The 21,808-nt window shown below is 35.8% G+C and overlaps 1 protein-coding gene across 27 annotated transcripts in view; it reads right to left on the bottom strand.

The window, feature by feature from the left end:
• The window catches only part of ANK2 (ankyrin 2), a 739,617-nt gene that overhangs the window by 49,618 nt on the left and 668,191 nt on the right, over positions 1 to 21,808 (bottom strand). For 14 of the 27 annotated variants that reach the window (XM_037830495.1, XM_037830497.1, XM_037830494.1 and 11 more), the window contains 7 exons: positions 18,777 to 18,879; positions 18,060 to 18,163; positions 6,954 to 7,178; positions 5,316 to 5,414; positions 4,200 to 4,354; positions 1,756 to 1,967; positions 1,241 to 1,445 (listed from right to left, as the gene is read on the bottom strand). In XM_037830495.1, coding sequence (XP_037686423.1) covers positions 1,241 to 1,445; positions 1,756 to 1,967; positions 4,200 to 4,354; positions 5,316 to 5,414; positions 6,954 to 7,178; positions 18,060 to 18,163; positions 18,777 to 18,879 — 1,103 coding nt within the window. The remainder of the gene's footprint in view (positions 1 to 1,240; positions 1,446 to 1,755; positions 1,968 to 4,199; positions 4,355 to 5,315; positions 5,415 to 6,953; positions 7,179 to 18,059; positions 18,164 to 18,776; positions 18,880 to 21,808) is intronic. The other 13 variants (XM_037830505.1, XM_037830510.1, XM_037830496.1 and 10 more) reach the window with 3 other exon arrangements.

The following is a 21,808-nucleotide window of genomic DNA, read 5'->3' as shown; positions in this document are numbered from 1 at the left end:
TATATTTAAGGGATTGTTATGTAACCAAATCAACAGAAGACATGGGGGTAGAATAAATAGATTAGATGGTGTCTAGGCCTATACCTTCAATCATGCCTGGTTCGTTTCTATGCCATATGTCATAGAACATAAGAGGGTGATTGTACACACATGGAGCAAAAAGTATGGAAAGGAATGCTAGGTGATAACCAGAAATGAACAAATGAGAAAGAGATCATAAGTTAAGCATGTAATTTAACCCATAGATTTTAAAATCTGTCATACTGTTAAGTTTATGGGATAAAATCTCAATGGTGTTCTATAATAAATACAGAAAAAAACATTCATTAGTAAGAGGAGAGAATCAGAAACAGAAGACAAAAACAGGGTGCCTATTTCTGCCTGTATGAAGGAGATATGAAAAAAAAATCCAATAATACCAAAACAACCAGGCATGGTTATTATTCCTATCAATGACCTATGACTATTTACTGAATGCCAGCAACATGTAGTTATTGTTAAATGGGGAAATTATTAGTTAAATTAAGTAGCCCTAAAACAGTTCAAGTTTATTTGTATGTTTTTCCTACCTACCACCATTTGTGCTAGTATTATTGAGCAGAGACAACCAATGTCCTGCTTTTGGTTTAGAATGTCTTTCTGAAGTTCTGTAGTTGCCTGAAAGCTACTATAACCACTAGTTGAATGAATGAAAAATCAGTTAATCATTAAAAATCTTTACTTTGATTTTTCCAAAGTCAGTTCAATAGATCAATGATAAAGCAACCAAGTTCTACCCAGAAAAGTTTGGTTTGAACTACTGGATATCACTATTCAAGATTCTTTTTGTAAAATTTTTTCTCACAGATAAAAGGCAGTTTCTCCAATGAGGGCTTGAAGCCTCGGTGTTGGAGAAAACTGGGCTTGGGTTTAAATCCCAACTCTACCAAATATTTATGGTACAATCTTGGGCAAATTATAGAAGTTCTCTCCACCTTGGTTTCTTTATCATAAAATGGGCTTAAAGTTTCTTCATTGGATTATTGTGGAGATTAAAATGACAATGCATATATTTAATAGCTTGGCATATAGACTTTAGTAAATATCAGTTTATTCTCTTTTACCTTTCACTTTCCTAGTTAATGAGGATGCTTTTCCTGAATTATCCAGGTATTTCTGCAGGTGTCCCCTGATGACTGCAATTTAAAAATTTACAATTCTTCTTTCAGAACTTTCTACTAATGCATTATATATGACTCACCTGTTATGCTGCATAATAGTCTTAAAGTTGGTGCATCGCCCCCAAAACCATTCAACATGACGTCACTTGAAGCTTTGGGGACTGGAATGGTCATGGTAATTGGCTTGTGGAATTTTCTTCTTCTAGGTTCCAAAGTGACTATCGGGCTGAAGGTAGCTTTGTTGCCTAGTATCTTCTTAACCAGTTCAGTGTGCATAGGTTGAGCCTTTTCAAAGGAAAAACAAACATTAAAGAAAAAGAGTACATCATTATATTTCATGTCAAATTTCTTTCCCAAAACATTTCTCCCGATCTCACAAAATAGTTTGGTGGATGTCAAAAACGGCAATCAAAAGTCAGCACTGTTGCTAAACACTCGTATGAAATTTTGTGAAAACTAGATCTCTGATGGCAGCTTTTTCTCAATGAGGAAAAAATTTGATCCTTCCGCCATTTATTTTCCAATTGACAGGTTGATTTTTTAATCACTCTAATAAAATCCATGTTAGGATATTCTGCAACCAGTCCTGGCATACCTGTAAGCCTACGCGGATCCGCTTGGTCAGCGCCCCCTCCGGGAAGACAGCCTGCACCTGGGGCACCACCGTGCTGCTCAGCACACCGCCCTCCGGGCCAATCAGGTTGCTGTCCTGTTTGATGCGAGACACCACCGCAAAGTACTGCGGGAAGTCACGGGTGATGATGCGGCAGATGCGTTTCTTTTCCAGGTCTTCCGGGCTATCCAGCACTGGGACAAGAAAGGACCCATCTTCATATAGCAAGAATTCCCTTCTGAAAGCATTGTACCAAACTCATCGGCATCGCTAACAGTGATGAAAGCAAACTTTTTTTTTTTTTTTTTGGTAACAATAGGAACATTTAAAAAGCAAGGCTATCCTAAACACACACACCCCTTTTTCTGCCCCAGATTGCAATCTTTCAAATACCTGTCAGTATTTAGCTTGCACTTTTTCTTTCTTAGTGAAAACTAGGACTTTCTAGGGCACTGTGAAAAAAGCATCTAGTTCCAGCTGCAGTATTGCAGAGCTGCCTTTGTAGAGATTTTAGGACAAACCTGGAATGAAAATGAACCTGCTGTCTTCTTGGTTCATGTGATGGAGAGGAAGTTGTTTATGACTCCTTTTCTTTGTAAATTTCAAAGATAGCTCAAAGAACAGCTATTGCGGTTTTAAGAAGTAATAAAATCCCTTTTGGTTCTTGGGAGAATAGTGTGGGAATAAATCTGTCTTGAAAGTTTGTGTTTGCTCCAGGGGGTTGGTTGTCTGAGACTGTGGATATATAAAAAGATCAGTGATTACGAATTCTAGGTCTCAGTATTTCCCTGAAACCCTTATACCAAACATGCCATCTGACATCAGGAGGATGGTATTATGGGCTCTTTATACATTACAAATGCAGATATGTAGGACAATATAAAAAAATCAGGTAGGTTTAAAATGTAGGAAATTTGAACCAAGTGGAGCACTAAATTTTAAAGGATTCTGGAAAGTTGTTCATTTTGAGAAATGATTTACAATTCATTACAGAGGCAGAACAGCAATATCCTTGACTATTTTGCTTAACTAGATAGTAGCAGCCAGAAGTACCTGGCTCTTATCATTTGTATTACATATTATTGCACTGCAAATAGAAGCATAAATGCAAATCTGATTCTTTATTTTAAAGTGGACTTTTTACATATTTATAAGGATAAGAATGGGTCCCCATCCAAGGGCAAGATGCCGACGTTCATGGCTATGTCAATGACAGGTAACATCTCAGAGGAAAATATCTTAAACCTAGGCAAAAGAAATGGTTCTGAGAAGTAGAAGCAACTAAATACTGCATGGAGCAAACTTTATCTGTAAGAATCCTGACCTTTCTAACTTGCTTGGGAAATACTGAGGGAAATCTGGAGGGCTTCATCTCTTCCTCCATCAACCCCTTGGATAAAACAAGTTTGGCCTCTATTCTTATTCAGACCTCAGCAGGATGCAGAAAGAAATATTGCAGAAGCTGTTGTCAGGAGGCCTTTTACTATGCATTAGCCACATCTGAATAGCTACTGGGTGGGTGTAGTCCTGGAAGACTGATACTACTTGCCTGTGCACATACAGCTCTGTATGAAATTTGGTATGCTCTTGACATGGAGGCAAATATCTTGTCCTGTATATGTGGCTACTTACAGAGAAGTGTGGCTCCTGGTATTAGGACTGGGAACTTTCCTCTGTGCAACCTATGGAGGCCTGAGAATGAGGTACTTCCCTCTAGTCAAACTGTGTTGGGTTGAGAGATTTCAACCTGTAATGTGACTTAAAGACCCAAACTGGGTTTGGGGTTTTCAGGGAGATTAAAACACTAAGGGAAAACTGAATTCCTCAACTATATATATTTATGTGTGTGTGTATGAAATTCTATCCTGCCTAACTCCCTGTTTGAATTATAGGCATAAATTTGAGTGAAGTTAATTTTCCTATTTCTTTAATAATAGAAATTTAAGAAGAAATTTTATTATCCTATAATGTACCAGTTGTGGGTAATGTGTAAATTTTTTAATAGAAAAGTTTAGGACTTCACCTCCATGTCTAAAGTTTCGAGTTAGGTATTTTAAAAAAATCATGGATTATTATCCAGTATCAGTTCATTTGTTATGAAACAATAATAACTACTCAGCATTTTAGATTGAAAAAATTTACACTAAAATCGGAGACGTGCTGTATCTTCTTTTAAAAATGAGATACTCATTATCTTAGTGGGTTTTATTGTCTTGAATGTAACAGAAGTAAGACTAGACAAATGTATTGTGCATTCCATCTCATCCCTAACAGAACAGAGCATAAGATCTGCTGTGGTAAAAGAACACAAGGGATGCACACACACCCGCACAGACACATATTAAGGTCGAAATGAAGAAACATAGTAAAAATCATTTTTTGTGCTTCCATTTTTGAGTTCTTTAAAACCTTTCATATTGAAGTACCTTCATCCATGCCATTAAGGATTTCATTTAATTCGTCTTCAGTGTATTCACAGTAATGCTCTTTCCAGCTGTCCCCATTCTCGCTGCGCAGGACCACCAGTTCCCTCTCCTTTCCTCGAAGAGCCGCAAAGTGAGGGATCTCCACAATCACCGGCCTGACATAGCAACGCAGAACATTTAGTGTGGCCAGGAGCAAACCAAGAGCAAGTCAAGCACCTTAACTCTGTCTGTTGCAAAGTGACCTGGAATTCTACTCTTCGGGGGACGGGGGCACAGCGGGCTGCCTTCTGGAGCTCATTGGCTAGCACAGTAATACTGTACCTCAGGGGTCCCACTCCTCAGGTCATGCTGCTACCTTAAGCCAAATGATGCTTCCCTGTGAGTGCATGTGGCATTCTGGAACTTCTCCTTTGATAAATGTAAGTTTAACACATTAAACCAAAAGAAATATGCATGCATATCTACAATGTAAGCCAATCTTCTAAAACACTGTCTACAAGGTGCAAAATGACAAAATGGCTTCAGAGGGAAAATGTTGCATAATTTGAAGCATTGTAAATGACAAGATGCCCGAACAAGTTGACTACTGTGGACTAAAGAGTCATGCACTCATGGCTTTTGCTTGTATGTGCTTCATTCAAGGAAACAATAGGCATGTGTACACAGGATGGCTCTAATTATCTCCTCAAATGACAGCCCAGTTGTGTCCAATGCCTATTATATTCAGGATCCAGCACATGCACTGTCCAATTTCTTCAGTTTGCATTCACCCTAAAAATTTATAGAGGCTTTTGATGTTTGAGTCCAGGTTGCTTTGATACAGACTCCAAATTCATCATAACATCATAACTAGCACATAGTACAACTAGGCAGATCTCATGCTTAAATGAAAACGAAGGTCACAGCACTTTAAGGGAAAAGATATAAAAACATCACTCAAAAATAAAAGTCACATACCACAGGGGTCAGAAATGGTCCACTAAAGATAAGTCTTACAGAATTTAAATCATAGAGAGGGACATGTCATGGGCACAATGACAAAAAGAGAAATCATATTGCAGAAGGAGGAGAAGAATGGGGGCCAGCAGCCATCAATTTGTTTTAAGTCACTCCTACCCAAGGAATTTGGTTCCAGGAGGCCCCAGCTGAAGGATGCGGCTGACCAAACTTTCTCCCTCATTAAGTGGGGGAGGAGCCGTTGGCAGGTGAAGTTTACTGAGTACATCCAAAGCAGCAGTGAAAGAAAGAAGATAAGTAAGCTTCAGGAATTGTTTTCCACAGAACCCCAGAGTCACCGGCTGGTCAACAGGGTGAACTTTGGTTTTACACTGCATTTGGTTCTGCCCCCTCCATCAGTCACAAAGAGCAAGGAACAGAGACTCTGAGTGTGCAATGGAGGTGCATCTGTGGAAGAATAGCACTTAGCTGTCAGATCTGTCCCTATTTAGTTTCACCGCCAGGGCACTAGCAGAAAAGAAAAAGATATATATACATATATGCTCCACAGGAAAGACAAAGCTGTTGAGGAATATAATAAAAAAACTGACTCTGTAGAGAAGCCAGATGTTTTCATGGACATTCCTTAACAGATGTGAAGATTATTCAAAAAGCTAAAACCACCTGAGCATCAGGGAAGGAAAAGGGCCTGATGAAGAATATGAAGAGAATCTGTGAGGGATGACTCCCACCATCATGGTATTTTCTGATGCAACCCAGAACTTCACAGGCTCCTTCTAAAGCTCTGGCCTAACTTAGGAAGGAGGACGGAGGAAATGGTTTCTAAAAATGGGAAATATAGACACATCCCTTTCCAGGGGTGAATATAATTTGGAGCAGGCTGTTACTAGTTTGCTCCAAATTACAAGGCTTTAGAACTTCCCTTGAGTTCTAAAGCAGGAAATCCTCCTCCTGATATGAATTAGCAAAGTAAAAGAGTTCATGGTTAACAGGCATTTCTCCCAGTTTTTCAAGCATCAAGACTTGAAATGACAAGACTTAAATACAATTGATTTGTTTCAAAATGTTTTGAAACTTGTCCCCCTCCTCAACTTCATCCTTTTGTCCGTTTTCAGCAATCGCTATTCATTTCCTGGCACACTGAGATGCCACTCAATATAATAGCAGCCGTACAAACAAACAGAAGAAAGAAGAAATGCTGGTATCTGCTCAAAATTGCTAAAAGGAGCATGGCAGGAATGAGTCTTGATTTTGTCATCTTACTGCAAACTGCTAAGAAATAAACTGCCAGCATGATTTTAAGGCTCAAGGTAGCAATTTTGATAACAGAAAAAAATACATAGACTAAATTTTTTAATGTTCTATAAAAGCAATACTGATTTCTAAAGTAAAGATAATTATCCTATTTCATAACTACCTGAAATTTGATCTTTATATTTGCAATAGCACAGTATTTTTTTCTTTATGACCTTACCGATGAAGTCTCAGATGGAAAAAAAAATACCTACCACCAGCTAAAACATGATTATTCACATGGGGAGTCTAGCAGCTATTATCACATCCAAAGAGAAAGAGTAATAATCAACCTGAATGTTTAACTCCCTGATGCCCTAAAATAAGAGGCATGGAAGTGGAAGCAAGCATTGAGGTGCTATTTCCAAATTTTTAAAAATTTCATAGGAGCCAATCTTCTTTCAAAATGGTTTGACGTACCTTTTTCCACTCCATCCTAGTGATGTCATGTGGAGGACACAAGCTCATCCGTGACTAAGAGGAAGGCTTATCAGAAACCCTTACCCAAGGAACTGAGCACCAGAAGGTCCGACTTCAATCAGGCGACTGGCCAGGCCTTCTCCTTCCACCATTGGGGGCATCGTCGCCAATCGATGGCGTTTAACCAGTCGGCAGGTAACTCGGGTCGGAGCGGTACACTTCCGAGGTGGGATAATGATTCGGAGCCCATTGTGTCTGCATCCTCGCATAGCACCCCCTCGGGCATCCACCATAAAACTAACCAGGAAACTAAAAATTAAAATAGAAAGTCAGATGTGTTTCCAAATATCAGGGGCCAGATAAACTTTTATTCAAGTTAATTTTTCTCAAAACAACTCTTTTTAATCTGTGCGCATGGTAGCAAGGAATTTTTGTTTATAAAAGTTATTTTACTTAATAACAATGTCTGTATTACTGTTGTTTTAATTTTTGAATTGTGTTCTGTAACGGAAGAAGAATTCTACTAATTTTAATTGACAATGGTGGTATAAAATATAAACTTTAAATTTAAAAATATGTCCAATTGATGGTGAAAGTAGGATGAGAAAGTGGAATGAAATCGTAGGAGCATTGGCGAGTCCCCTTTTGTTAAAATGCAAAAGCTTCTGCTTCCATATACATGTATACTGTAACATCCACATGTTGAATTAATATAAGGATAGAGCAGAAAAGAAAGACCAAATTGCAGTCTTTCTACCTTAATTCAACTTGTTTACAAAATAACAAAATAACATTTTGTAATATAATTCTATGCCTTTAAAAATAAGTAAGATTCACAGGCCTTCTCCTAAGATCAAATCCATGCGTATACATCCTGCTCCAACATCACCTTACCCAGGATGCAGGTTTTTAACTGATTATATTCTAAAGGAGGGGGGAAAGCAAAATAATTAAATGATTTGGATAGAATCAATTTGTTTGTTGGAATGTGCTTCCTCACTTCTTAGGTAGGAGTCTTTCCACCATACTCTTTTAATTGAATCAAAGACAGAGTGGACAGGAAACAAGATTATTAATCCCCTTTACTCTGTATTTTGGAGTAAAATTCCAGGAATGATAAACCCTGGGCTCATGCTGTTGGAGAATATCTATGCATTGTGATTTCTACCCAATTATAGCAATTAAATACGGAAAATATAGCTGACAATTTAGAAATGTAAAGGCATCTCTATTATTTTTGCTGTTTTTTCTGCCGGGCTAGTTGTTCACGAAAAGGAGAACTATAATCTGAGGTGACTCGGTTTGTTTGTTTTAACAGGGGACTGTGTTAACTTGGATGTCAGTCCCTTTGGGCTGGTCTTAACTGATCCTGATCCAGCTTAGCTTGAGTCCTTGTCATGTTGTTAAGCAGAACATTCAAAGTCTCTTGGACACTCACTGGGTCAAGGAGCAAAAATTAAACGAGGCAATCTAATTGTTTTGCACACATACACACAGACACAAGCACAAAGTGTATAACCCTTACACAGATGACATTAGTCTTTTTCCCAATTTTCATTGTGTTTGCAAGATCTTTACACCAAAATAGTTAAAGGAAAGTGAGAGATAGGTGTATTAGGGATCTACGGATAGCTTAACCATGACAAAACTATACCAGATTTATTACACCTAGATATTGCATCCATGATGACATTTACAACATTTGAAAAATATTTCATCAAAGTAAGTTATGGAATAGAAAAACAATACATTTATGTTATTTTTCAGACAAGCAAAAAAAAAAAAAAATCTTAGCATCCTCTTCATAGCAGAACACAGCACTCATTCAGCATGCTATTAACCAAAATCCTGTTGCTAGTAATAAAAATGGATGTGACAGAGCCCAAGTGCCTGTCTGAAGCACACCATGCAGAATATGATGACAAGAAGAGGCATCACAGTTCTTCCCACATGCAAGAGCCAACCTAAATCTACCATTCATACCCAGCCCTCTTAGTGTTTAGTGTGGGGCAAATATGGGAGTACAATCAACCGTTCAGTCTGAAATGTTTATGTTTCTGGTCCTTCACAAAACACAGCAAGAAACTGTTGGCTGCTTTTCTTATTACCAATCTGTAAGTATGAATTCTTTAAAAATGTCATTTCTACTTGATTTTTTTAAAACATACTATTGCTCAAAAGAATAAAAGAGCTAGTAAAGCTTCTAGACAGATATCAAGGTTTCCTTCCCATTTTAAAAATCTTTATTTGACTTTGCTATCTATGTTGATTTTTGGTTAAAAAAAAATAGAAAAAAGCTACTTAAATTTCAACCAATGCTACTTCCAAACTCATTGCGATATGATTAAGATAAGTACTTTCTCTGATTTTTTTTTGTCTTTTGATTACTATCTCCATTGTTGTACAGAACAGAAACTAGATAGTAAGGATTTATTGTAATATCTTTGCTTGACTAGTCCTCAATATTATTTGTACCTTTTGGAGGCATTTAAAGCCTTTCCATACTCATGTTATATGTTATTACTCTCCACTAAATTTATCCTGTGGATGGCTTATGTTCTATATAATATCAAATCTTTATCTAGAAGAACATGTAGAGTACCTTCTAATGGAGTATTCTTAAAGAATGAATTGAAGACACTATGTTCTTGGTTTTAACACTGTTTAATGAACTGTATATTAGATTATTTTTCATGATTTTATGTCACTGACTATTCCTTTTCAAGCTCTCTTTTTTGTTCTCACTTGCTCCATGCTTTTTTTTTTTTCATGAACTCTTACTAAATGCTAGGTGCTCTGCTGAGAACTGAGGATACAGAAGGTAAAGACACAGTTGCTGCCATCAAGAAGCTCACAGACTAAGCCCAGATGTCATATGATGGTTCCACATTGCTTGGAATAACTTATTTCTTGGTCAATGAGAAATGAATTATATAACTTGTTTCAGGTGTCATAACTCCATAATGACAAGGGCCATGTTCTCCATATTTTCTCCTGTGTCACATAGTGCCTAGCACAGTGTGGAGCACATAGTAGGTACTCAGTAAATTATTGTTGAATGAATGAATGAGTGGAAGAGCAAAAAGGGCAGATTCTGAGAAGGTGTATATATTTATGCCTAACAAAGAGGGAGGTAATTTAATTCTTTGATCTCTGGATAACCAGTTCATTCAGAACTCATTCAAATCACTGAATTCATAAAATAGCAAAGCAGTTGGGAAGGACTACCCTAGTTAATGCTAAATATTTTCCTACAGGCCTATTCTCATTCCAAAATGAGAGACTCAAATATATTATTTCCCTTGATAGAGGATTAGTAGAAAATGAGAATGAGCAAAATCAAGGGTTTGAATCTAATAAAACAATTTTATTAGGAGTGGAAATTAAGGAAGAAAGACCAAAGACTAGACATTCAAAATAAAAGTATTTAAAGACTGAAGCTACAAGTAGATATATTTACCTATAAGTGTCCCAGTGTCACTAGAGACCTGGATAATAATGCTTAAGTACTACTCCAAAACTCAAGGCAAATTGGAAAAATTAAGGCTCCAATATGCATATTTCAGAGAAAACAGAAATTATATTTCTGAACAAAATGAACCTTTGTTTTCCTATCAAACAACTGAAGTAAATGGCACAGACTAGCAAAAAGTGACAAGCTCTATGAGTTAATTTTCTTTAGAAAGTATGTGTGTTAATTATTTCAGATTATTGGGGGAAAGAGACAACCCAGTTGGAAGAATATAATCTTACATAGCAAGGTTATGCCTTACAACCTCAAAACACAAATAGAAACAAGAAACAGAGAGAGAAAGAAAGAGAAGGGGGTGAGAGAGAGAAAAAGACAGAGAGAGAGAGAGTCTGAGGAGGAGGGCAAAAGAAAGAAGGAGGTAAAATAGAAAAACATTAAGAAAGAAACAGAAAGAAAGGAAGACATGAAAGAGCTAAATATTAATAAAACAAAAAATACTTATAATCTGCAAGAAAATGCTCTAAACAAATTAAATTCAAATAATGTAACTGTGGCATCAAGTAATTAAAAATCTGGATTTACAAAATCGCATACTAAAAGAAGTCTTTTCGTAAAATAAGAAGGAATAAGAAAAAAATTAGTTAAGTTCATATTTAGGTGATGATGAAAAGTCTATTTGATAAAAGTAAACATGCTAATCAGTTAATCATCAAATAACTTAAAATGTAAAATTGAACAAGCATTGGTGCTTTTTCATCAAAATCTCAGAATATCAAAAAGTAACACTATGGATAAGTAGAATTAGAGGATAGTTACAAATTTTTTTCAAAGAACAAGGAATAAATAGAAAGAGACCATCTACCTTTATGTGTCACAGGAATAAGTGAAAGGTTTGAAGATTTGAGTCATGAGATGAATAAGTGTATATAATAACATAATATAGCTCATCGAATAAAAGTAATTTTCTCATGTTGTCAGGATATTCAAAATAAGACAACATAATGCCTGCAAACCTTTAGAGATGAAAAGAACTGAAGTGAAAAAATGTAAGTATGTATAGAGGACTTAGTATATGGAAGCTCAGTTCTGCACTTTGTGAGCTCTGAGGCTGGCTTTGCCTGGGATAATCATATCACCACTTAAGATGATGGTAAGAATTAAGCAATGTATAGATAAATCAGATAGTACTCAACAAATATTTGTTCTCATCATTTTCCTTTCCCTACATGCACATGATTTTATATATTCTGAATATCTTACAAAATTACAGTATAGCAGAATCTACTGCACATTAAAAAAAAATGGAGAAACTAACATTCATTGAGTGCCTACTATGAACCAGGAACTGTGCTAAGCAGTTTCATAGAATTAGAGAGTTTTTATCAGTTTGTGAAATTTTCTATTTAAATAAGATACAAAAATACTATTATTGTAGAACCTAGGGTAATCCAGCTAGTAAGCTCTTTCTTGGCTCTAGTTGAATCTCTGTCTTGAATTATTGCTGTAACCTTGGGCAGGTGACTTAACCTCTTTAGGTTTCAGTTTTCTCATCCATAAACTAAGACACTTTGATGAAAGAATCTCTATGAGGTTTCCAGTGAGAAAATTCTATGTGCAGTTTACTGTTAATTAGGTTAGGAAACCTACTTAAATGTTTCATTTCAGATGCTCTGGAAGAATTCCTAACTGGAAAGTAAACTGCCATTATTCCAAGAAATATATGTTATTTTTGCTCTATGGCTAAACAGTCAATGAGCTGTCTTGCAGAAAATGTGTATACATACTGCACTAAACTTTGACTTAAGACTGTACAGACAAAAAATATCAGGTAACACACTCAGCTTTAATTGCAAATCTTACTCTCCAAAGGAAATTCAGCAATCATGCAAAGTAAAAACTCTTACTGAGGTTTTCTAAATTCTGAGATACAATGTTATCACAATTTAAAAAGAACAAATGAGATACAATGTTATCACAATTTAAAAAGAACAAAAGCAAAAGCAATCCACCGTTATTATGCAGATGACTTGCCTACAAATACGCAATTCGGTTAGCTAAACAGGTACATGCTTCAGCGGAGACAGCAGAAAACAATGATTCCATCCAGACTTTTGAGGACAACATCTTCCACCCAAAAAAAGTTGCTAATTCTTAGGTTTACTTTTAATTCATCCAGGATCATGGGGTGGGGATGGGAAGGAGACTGCAGCATTCAGAGTTAGTTACAGGGTGAAAGAATAGGGGAAAAAAATCATCAGGTTGCTTCAGTGATCCACATATCCATAGCTAAGCAGTCTCAAATTAAATCTGATTTCTGAGATACTGTGAGAAAACCATAATATGGGGTCTTTCCCCTCTAGAATCCCCTGATCCCTTCTTGATGGAACTGGTAAGTTGATGGAAAAAGGCTTTGAAAAAAAGGGGCTCAAATTTGTTAAAATCACCAAATGATTATGCATCAATCACTATTTTTATGTATAGAAACATAGTATTTAGTGTATGCTTGGGAAAAAGTGAAAGGATGGACATAAGGGTTTTCAAAAATGGGAATATAAAATTGTCTTGCTTGTAGATTGATATAGTATCATGACATGGTGGCCATTTAATAAAAATACTATGCTCAGCAGTCCAACAGCAACTGTTAAAAATGAACTTTATCCAATTCACACTGGATAATGGATATTTTTAGAGAACTGACTAGAGAGTCATTCTATAGCACTATTTTCAAAATATCAAAAGGTTGCATTTAAGCCAGTGCTAGCAAGGAGATGCACTATTAATAAACATTCAGTCTTTGACTCAGATAGAATATGATTAAAAAAAAAAAAAGCCAGCTAAATGGCACTTAAAATTATAACCTTTAATAAAACTTTAAAATAGCTCCACCAATTTACATAATTACTGGGAATAAAATTTTCAGCTCTAGGTAGCTCTAAAGAAGCTGAGATATAGAGACCTGTGACCAAGATAAAATTTCATGGTAGGTCCATCTTAATTATGGCATAATTCTAGCTAATTCCAATGAAATAAACAATATTCATTTTCCCATCATCGTGGAGAAAGGGAGGTTTTGGCAATGACCTTGACTTTGGAGAACATAAATCTGTCTTTTTGGTTAAAGGGATATCTTAGCCTCTAACATCTTTACACTAAAGCATCCTGAGGCATGGTAAAAGCAGAAGGAAATGGCAAAAGGGATTCAGGGATAGCAACATGTTCAGGGAAGGAATTAGGCAGAAGTTCACCTGCTGTTGTCACGATCAAGACATGGAGAGGTGTGGCTGCAACAGAATAGATACTTTAGCGCAGAGAAGGAATGGATGACGTGAGATATAAAAAAAAAATCAGAAGTGACTTTCAAGTGAAATATATTATTTATATACCAATTCAGTGTTCACTGAAAAAAAAAAAAAGATGGAAGTACAAATGAGATACAGCTCTATGCAAATGCTGAGAGAAGGGCATGATGCAGAGTGCTTTGTGGCAACTCCCAGTTTAGGAAACTGGGGATGTTCTAAAATCACTGGATGTAGATTTGTAGCTTTATTCAACACTGGCTTATGGGGCACTTAAAGTTTAAGTGTCCAAGGAGCTACAAAATATCAAGGTATAGTATACTAAAATTGCAAAGTGATTTGATTTGATGGACAGAGCTTTGACTCAAAAGTTTTTCATTCATATTTTTAATACTTTCAAAATAATGACAATGCCCTTTTGGGCTACCACAGGAAAAATGCAAACAGAAAAGGCAGAATTTGAAGTATAGCTTCTATGACAAACAATAGCATAAACTACAAGGCAAGCAAGGTAACATTTAAATTTAAAACTCTGAAAAAAGTCTCAATGCTTTTTTTGACATTCTTTCCCTGCTTTGGGGACTGCCTGTGCTCTTCATTGGTCATTTATCTAATCCCACTTCTCAGTGCTGCCTTTTACTCCTCTTCTACCTAGAAGTCTGCTCTTCTTTAAAACCTTCCATAAGGTTTTATGTGGTTCACTTGTGTTTTCAACACCTGATGACACACAAAGGTATGCACGTTTAATGAACCAGAAGTCTAATCTTCCAAAACAGTTGTTCTGCAGTTTGTTATAGCAACATTTTTCTTCATCCAAAGGAATTTACTTTCATGTACCTAACACAAACTACGGTGTCTGAAATACATGAACCACTAAATTAATTAGTACGGGTCCTTAGATAAACATCTAGCTTTTCCAATGAGAAACAGCCTTGACTTTCTTGCATTTCAAATATCAACTTCCATTATTTGAGCCAATATTTTTCAACATGTTTTTATGAAAGAGAATTCTTTTAAAAGATCACCCCCTTACGGACTTCTTAAGATTTTATAGTATCCTGTACCACAATCTCATATTGCCATTAACTGCTGTCATCTAGTTATCATTAAAAAACCTATTCAATGCTATAAAACTGCAAAAGTTAAAAACTCTTGGAATAATAATATTTAAATTGAATCACAAAACTAGCTGTTGCTAGGATTCTGCCCTACATCTGCTAATACATCATGCACTTATGAAATAAGAGTAAAATTCAAATTCTTGCCCAAACTTATGTTGATATGACCAAGATTGTGTATAATACAAAGAATTGTTAGTTAGATTCATTGTGAATCAGTAAGAGTACCCCTTAAGGAAAAGAAAAAAAACAGTACTGTCTGTCTTTTATTGCTAAACATTGGCTGCATCCATAGGGCAGAACAGAGTTTTGTAATTACCAACAACTATTCTCCTGTAATTGTGGACATCAGTCATTGGAAATACAGATCATAGTTAAAATAAAATCACCAATACTGCTTATTGGCAGAAGCTGTATCTTCTATTAATCTAAAACCCCTGTATGGAAACTCATAGGACTTTTTCCATGCAAACTAATGACGTGCATACAAAAGCTAACTTTATTATCCCCGCTATCAAAAATATTTTGTTCCTTAACTTTTAGGCAGATTTTGAAGTGGGTTAAAAATTCACCCACTTTATTGTATATATGTCACCACAATAAAAATTAAAAAAAAAAAAAGAATTCACTTACTTAAGGGGAAACAGTCCTTGAAAAAAATACATAAAATTACTAGCCAGGAATCTGATTATAATGAATAAAATTACAAGTCATCATTTTTAGATGATATGAGTTAATGACTTACATACATTAATATCATGGTAGCTTTTAAATATCATGAAACAAGGAGTTTTCAGTAGTAATTATTAGAATCATCTGTTGTATGGTGTTGGTTCAAATACTAGAGATACTGATTGATGAATAAATTACCTGATAAAAATAGAAGTCAAACATTGCCATTGAGAATTGTACCACACAGGGTATTGACATTTACAGTATTCAGAATATATTTTGCTTAACTGATTTGGAATTTGTGGGAGATCTGGAATATGTGTATGGGGATTCATAAATACCACTGTCTATAATCTACTGAGTACTTATTTTTCCCAGGCAAAATGTGAATTACTTAAAACACATTTAATCCTTATACCTCCTCACTGGGATAGATAATTTAACATTCATCTTACAGATAAGTAAACTGAAACTTGAGAGATTTTATATAACTTGCTCAGTGTCACATATTGAGTATTCGAGCCAGGACCTGAATTCTGATTGGTTAGACTCCCAAGCATGCTCTTAAGCTTCATGTGTTCCACAGATTAAGTGTCTTTCAAATTCAAACCACAACATGTAGGTGGCTTCCTAAAGAAACGAACAAAGCCTGACTTATCTTTCTTCCTTAGGGCCTGCCACAGTGCCTGGTACTTGGTAGAATTTGACAAGTATGTGAAGAATAAATACATAAGTGAATGGAAGAGATAAAAAATATTTGAGGGGACTAGTATACATTAATTACCCGATCTCCCCAGTAATCAAAACTTTATTAAGCAAAGTTGTTCCTTTTTAATTATTTATTAAAAAAAACAAAAACGACTGGACCATTGGTGCTTGTAGAAAATACCAATGCCCAGACCCTATCAACAGCGATTCTGATGGAATTGGTCTGGATCGGGATTTTTTTTTTTAATCAGCATTTTTTTAAAGCTCCCAGGTGATTCTAATGTAGAGCCAAAGTTGAGAATTGTTTATTGAGTCATGGATAATGCTTGATTGTCTCAGAATGGTAAATGAAACCAAGGTTTAAAAGATCCCTATCTTAATAGTAATTAATCTTCCACTGATTGCACTTGGTTCATCATAAGTAATCAACCATAAAATTCCTTTTAGGTATATCTACTTTTACAAATTGCTTTTTATATTAATGCACTTAAACTGAGTATTTTAATGATCTTCAGTAATTTAAAGGACTCCTTTAAGAAATTCCTTTTCTGAAGCAAATAATTTACCTTGAAAATTGATGGATTATCACAATACTGTAACTGTTTTGCAGATTTGGTTATTAAAGTTAATCACATTTTGCCTAAAATAATCTTGTCACTTTGTAGGATGGATATGGACTTTAAATACTTCGTTATGACTTCTAAATTCTTATATATCATTATCCTTCAGTACTCTATGTCCAGTCTCTCTTTTTTTTCTCAATCATCATTTTTGAGAAATTTAGTAGCAGAACAATTTATTACTGTGAGATTTTACAATTTCATCATTTTACATTTTAAAAAATATGAGTAAATTTGGATGAGGTTTAATTTGGTTTCTCATTCTCCTCTCCTGTGAATAGCTCTGACACCAGGAATTAATTTTTTCTATTTAATGAAGAAAAGAGAGTATTATGATTGTTTTTCAATATCTGTACAACTAATGTTACATTCCATGAGGCTTTATTTACTAGGAAATTAGAGAAAGAAACACAAATTTTTTAACTATAAATCTTGTAATTCTTTTCTGAAAGGGAAAATTTTTGAAATAATAAAAGTAAGAAAGTTCCACTACTCAAAATACTTCTGGGGATTGCAAAAAAGGAGTTTGGGATAATTATTTAAATCAAAGTATTGGATTTAATTAGATAAAATATGCATAGAGTTTTTAAAAGGTAATTAAATGAAAAAAATTAGTGATTTCATATAATCATATTACTGCATTACTTAAATACTAAATATAAGGAAAAACAAATTATGAAGAGTGTTACAGGTTACAATTCCCTTAGGAATTTATATTCTATACAATTGAACACTTATATCTTACAAATAACTTCAAGTATGAATTCAATTACTTAACTCAGAGTCCTATTTTTGCATTCAAATTTCCCTTTTTATTTCTATTCTTACTTCAAAGAGCATATGAATTTCTCTATAAATTTACGTGAACACAACTTCTGTGAAATAATCACAATTTTAAATGAATTAATATGCAAGGAGAGGTGTTTATTTCAAAGACTGTCTGTTAATTTTAGTAAATGGACACTCGAGAAAGCAAATGACCCTGCCTATCTCTCTGAAATTCCTTAAAGAAAGCATCAGTAAGTAGGCCACTGGTATATCCTGGTTAGTAGCAAGCTGTTTGACACAATTCTACCAACTATTTTTAAATAACAGTCAGTTTTTCTATACTGAATTCAACCTTTTTTGCTGGTCTGTTTGTGTAGATAAAGTCCATTTTGAATAAAGCCATGTTATTTATAAGTTTAAACAAAGATTACCTCCACTGCAAGCTGACTGTCAGCTAAAGCTGCTGGCAAAGCTGTTATGTTAATTCACATCTCTCTTTACCTCTTGATCTGGAAACATAATATTGATTTACTCACCCCGAATGAATAGGGCTGGAAGAAAGAGCCACGTTGTCTAAATTCTCAGTGCCCCAGCTTAGACGATAAGAATTCCTTTCTGCCTCCTTGGCCAGAGTTGACACCTAAACACAAGGAACACCAAATTTCATAAAAATTCTTTCCATTAGAGTAAAATATTAATGACATCTAACAGGTTGTATCACAAAAGGAGGATATTACCTTGAAAAACTTACATTTAAAAATATGACATGAATGATGGATTTATGAATCTTTTATAATATATATCAATTTAAATTATATTATTGATATAGAGTCACAGAAGTGTAATTATCTTTGAAGAGAGTTAGCTGCCATTTATTCCCTATATCCAGTTAACCAAAACTGATAAAAATCATACCCGAAAAAAAATAAAACATTCTAGAATGACTCCAAGCCTTTTCTAATAGCTAACAATTTTACATATTAGGAGACATATTTTAAGCTGTATCATTCATCTTATACCTTAAGCACACCATACCTCACTTTTTCCTCCAATAGAGATTTTTAAAAAGGAACTGATTTTTGTACATAATCTCCACACAAAAATTCATTATATGCTAGCTTGTTAACTGAATTAGGAATTTGTTTGTTTGTTTTTTTTTTTTGACATTAAAAACTTTCTCAAGATGTATCCAGCATCAGGTCCTGTTAAAAGGCTTTCCAGAAAGCGAGACAGGAAGGCAAAATACCACGTACCTGGTGACTGGGGATCACAACTGTGTCATCTATCATGGCACTGTCCCTCAGGTAGGAGGCATGGCTCAGGGTGTGAGACCTGTCGGAACTGAAGGATCGAAGGCTGGCAGGTTGGCAGGAGGTCATGGCCATATATCAACAGCAGTAGTTGGGTTGGGAGGATGAAATGATGAGCCGAGCGGGAGAGTGAAAAAAGCGTGCTATTAGCTAACAGTGCAACTTCCAGGGGGACATAAGTCGCAACCGTGGGAGAAGGAAACACAAGTCTCTGTGTTGCCCTACCTCTGTCCAACAGCTAAACTAACACATCCTTTGACTGGTTCCTACCACTCAATGGCAAGGGCACAAGGGAATCCAGAAGTTAAAATCTGATACTTCTAATCTGATTCATTTTCTTCCCAGACATGTTTGAAACCAGCAACTTAGCTTACTTACTGTCAGTAAATGCATGCAGGAAAAATATCCAGGATAGATTGCTTAAATCTATGTTAAATATTAATCTCCCTGCAAGTATGAAAAAATAATTAGGGGGGAAGTAGACAGTCCTCAGAGAGAAGAAGAAAATGAAAGTGCAGGTTTCATTTTTGCTCATTATTTTCCATTCTCTCTCCACGCCTCTTTCTCCTCCTCTCCAAACTGAATGACTGAATGGTGGCACATTCCCCTGGAAGGTACAGAGTGAGAGGAACTGTGGCCAAATGCATGCTTCCTGTGGAAGTGGAGTTCCTCTTGTTTGTCTCTGGTGTCTCCAACAATGCTGTCACTTCAAAGGAGAACACTGCTCCCTTTGCACTTCCTGTGTGTGGTGAGTGAAGCGCCAAAGATTGCTGGTTGCTGCGGTGATGAGATGCAAGAGCACGAGAAACCGTTTCTAAGCACCAGCCCAGAACACAGACACACTTGCCAGCCAAAAATACAAATCACCAATGGACACTGACCAAAATGAGGTTTGGCTTCAAAATGGGATTTAGGCCTTTATAATCAGTGCTTTACTCTTTTGATAAATCTAAATTTCAAAGATCTGAATTAAATACTCAAAAATGATGAGAAAAACTTGACATTCTCATGGGTGTAATTTCATTCCTTCTTAATCAATTTGTACAATCAAATGACAACTAGACTGATATCTTAAACAAGCTATATTTTATGCATAGTAGTCCAAGAATTAAAGATTTCTATTTGAAATATTAGCCTAAAGCCCATAAGAAGGAAAAAAAGAACTATGCAAGCTTCCACAATATTTATAGAAACAAATTTCCATTTACTTTTAGCTAATAGGTATTTGGCCAGTGAAGCACTATAGAATTATGGACTAAATGTGAAGTTAGCATATTTCTTAGTAGAAAACTTTTTTAATTTGCAAATATACCTAACTTTATATGCCATATACTGTCATCTTTATGAAGTGTCAATATAATCAACTTCAATTATCCCTGAGGAAACAGCCACTTTGTAGATATTTCATAGTAATCCAGGGCTTCTTCCTCTTATTTTGCAGGTAGGTTTACACCAAAGTAAATGGGTCCCAGGCATGTAGAGGGGAAGTGTCACAAATCAAGGCGTTGACTGTCTGATTCTAAGTGTTTACACCTATATAAATAAATGCATTTTTTTAATCAAATGAAATGTAAACATAATTTGGAAATCAGCTATTTTATACTATATAGGCTCTTGGAGAAGACTGAGGTACCTGAAACATCCAGGGTAGGAGAGAGCCTAGTTGTCTCAGTAAATCCATCCACAGGATTTTGCTGCAGTTGGAGACAGTTTATTTTATGGCTGGTTTTTATGGTTGTGCAGTTCATAAACAGGCTGCAGGCTGCTCTGACTCACCTTAACCTGAACTTGAATTTGACACTGGGATAGGGATTAAATTATTGGGATCAGAGTCTTTAATCTCAGCAAAAGCTGGTCACAATTGGTGGACAGAACAATTTTCTTTCCTGCTTTAAATCACAAAAATAGCTAAGTCTTGCATATGTTTTGTACCAGGCATAAGTAGGCAAAAATAATCAGCAGCTCTTAAAAGCTATTGTCCTTTAGTTTTACTTGAATTGGGTCATCGGAAGGTAAACAACACAGGGGTCAACTTCTTGAAATTATTTGGTTTGCCTATGGGCTCATTCATCTTTCCCATCAAGTGGTTTCTATTGGACCCAGATTGGCTAATTACCTCATCTCTAACAACGGTTTTAGAATTTATAGATCAAGATGGTGATTTATACAATATGAAGGTGGTGGATTTTTATGAACAAACAGTCCGAAAGTAGCAAGGGGCATTGTGGTACAGGACTGAGAATGCCTGTGCCTAAGAGCAAGTGGAGGCTACATCACTAGGTAGGACTGACCCTTAAATGCAGCTCCAGAACAGTAGAAATGCAGGCCTCCAAGGGGAAATGGAAATTTAGGTGGGATGGGAATAATACTGAATAGTAAATAAAGGTACTTCAAATAAGATCTAGTGACATGGCTGCCAGCATTGTAAATGTCTGAACTTTGAAAGATGGCACCCATGTCCCAACTGCCCCTCTCAGGGAGTGACTGGAATCAGGTGGACAAGTCTGTCTATTTCAGGAAGGCCGCTTTAGCACGACCATTTGGCTGCAAAAGTAAAGCCACATTCTGTGATCAGTATATCAATAATAAAGGTAGATTTTGAGATTCATCTACCTGACACTTGGGTCTGTCTCTTAATTGGTTTTGAACTGGGAGGGGCAGGGAGGTATTATTTTATGTCCTCCCCAAAACCCCTACAGGAAAGAAATACAGAGAAGAAAGAAGAAAGAAAGGGACAAAGTGATGTGCAACCAGTAAGAGGAAATTAGGGTAGAGAGAGAAAGAGAAATATTAGGGTTTGTAGACAGAGAATGAGGAGAGTTGGAGAGACAAAGGAGGAAGAGTGAATTAATAGGAACCGTATGTCTACGTGTCTCTGTGGATTTTATTCTAGCTCATTCTGCTTACTCCCTGCTGAAATGCTAATTGATTATTTATCAATGTTTCTAGTTTCTAACCACTCTTTTCCTCCCCTG

This window comes from Choloepus didactylus, chromosome 3 (genome assembly GCF_015220235.1).
Source record: "Choloepus didactylus isolate mChoDid1 chromosome 3, mChoDid1.pri, whole genome shotgun sequence".
Classification (NCBI taxonomy): Eukaryota; Metazoa; Chordata; class Mammalia; order Pilosa; family Megalonychidae; genus Choloepus; species Choloepus didactylus.
Note: the sequence above shows the minus strand (reverse complement) of the source record. Positions and strands in the feature narration are given on the sequence as shown.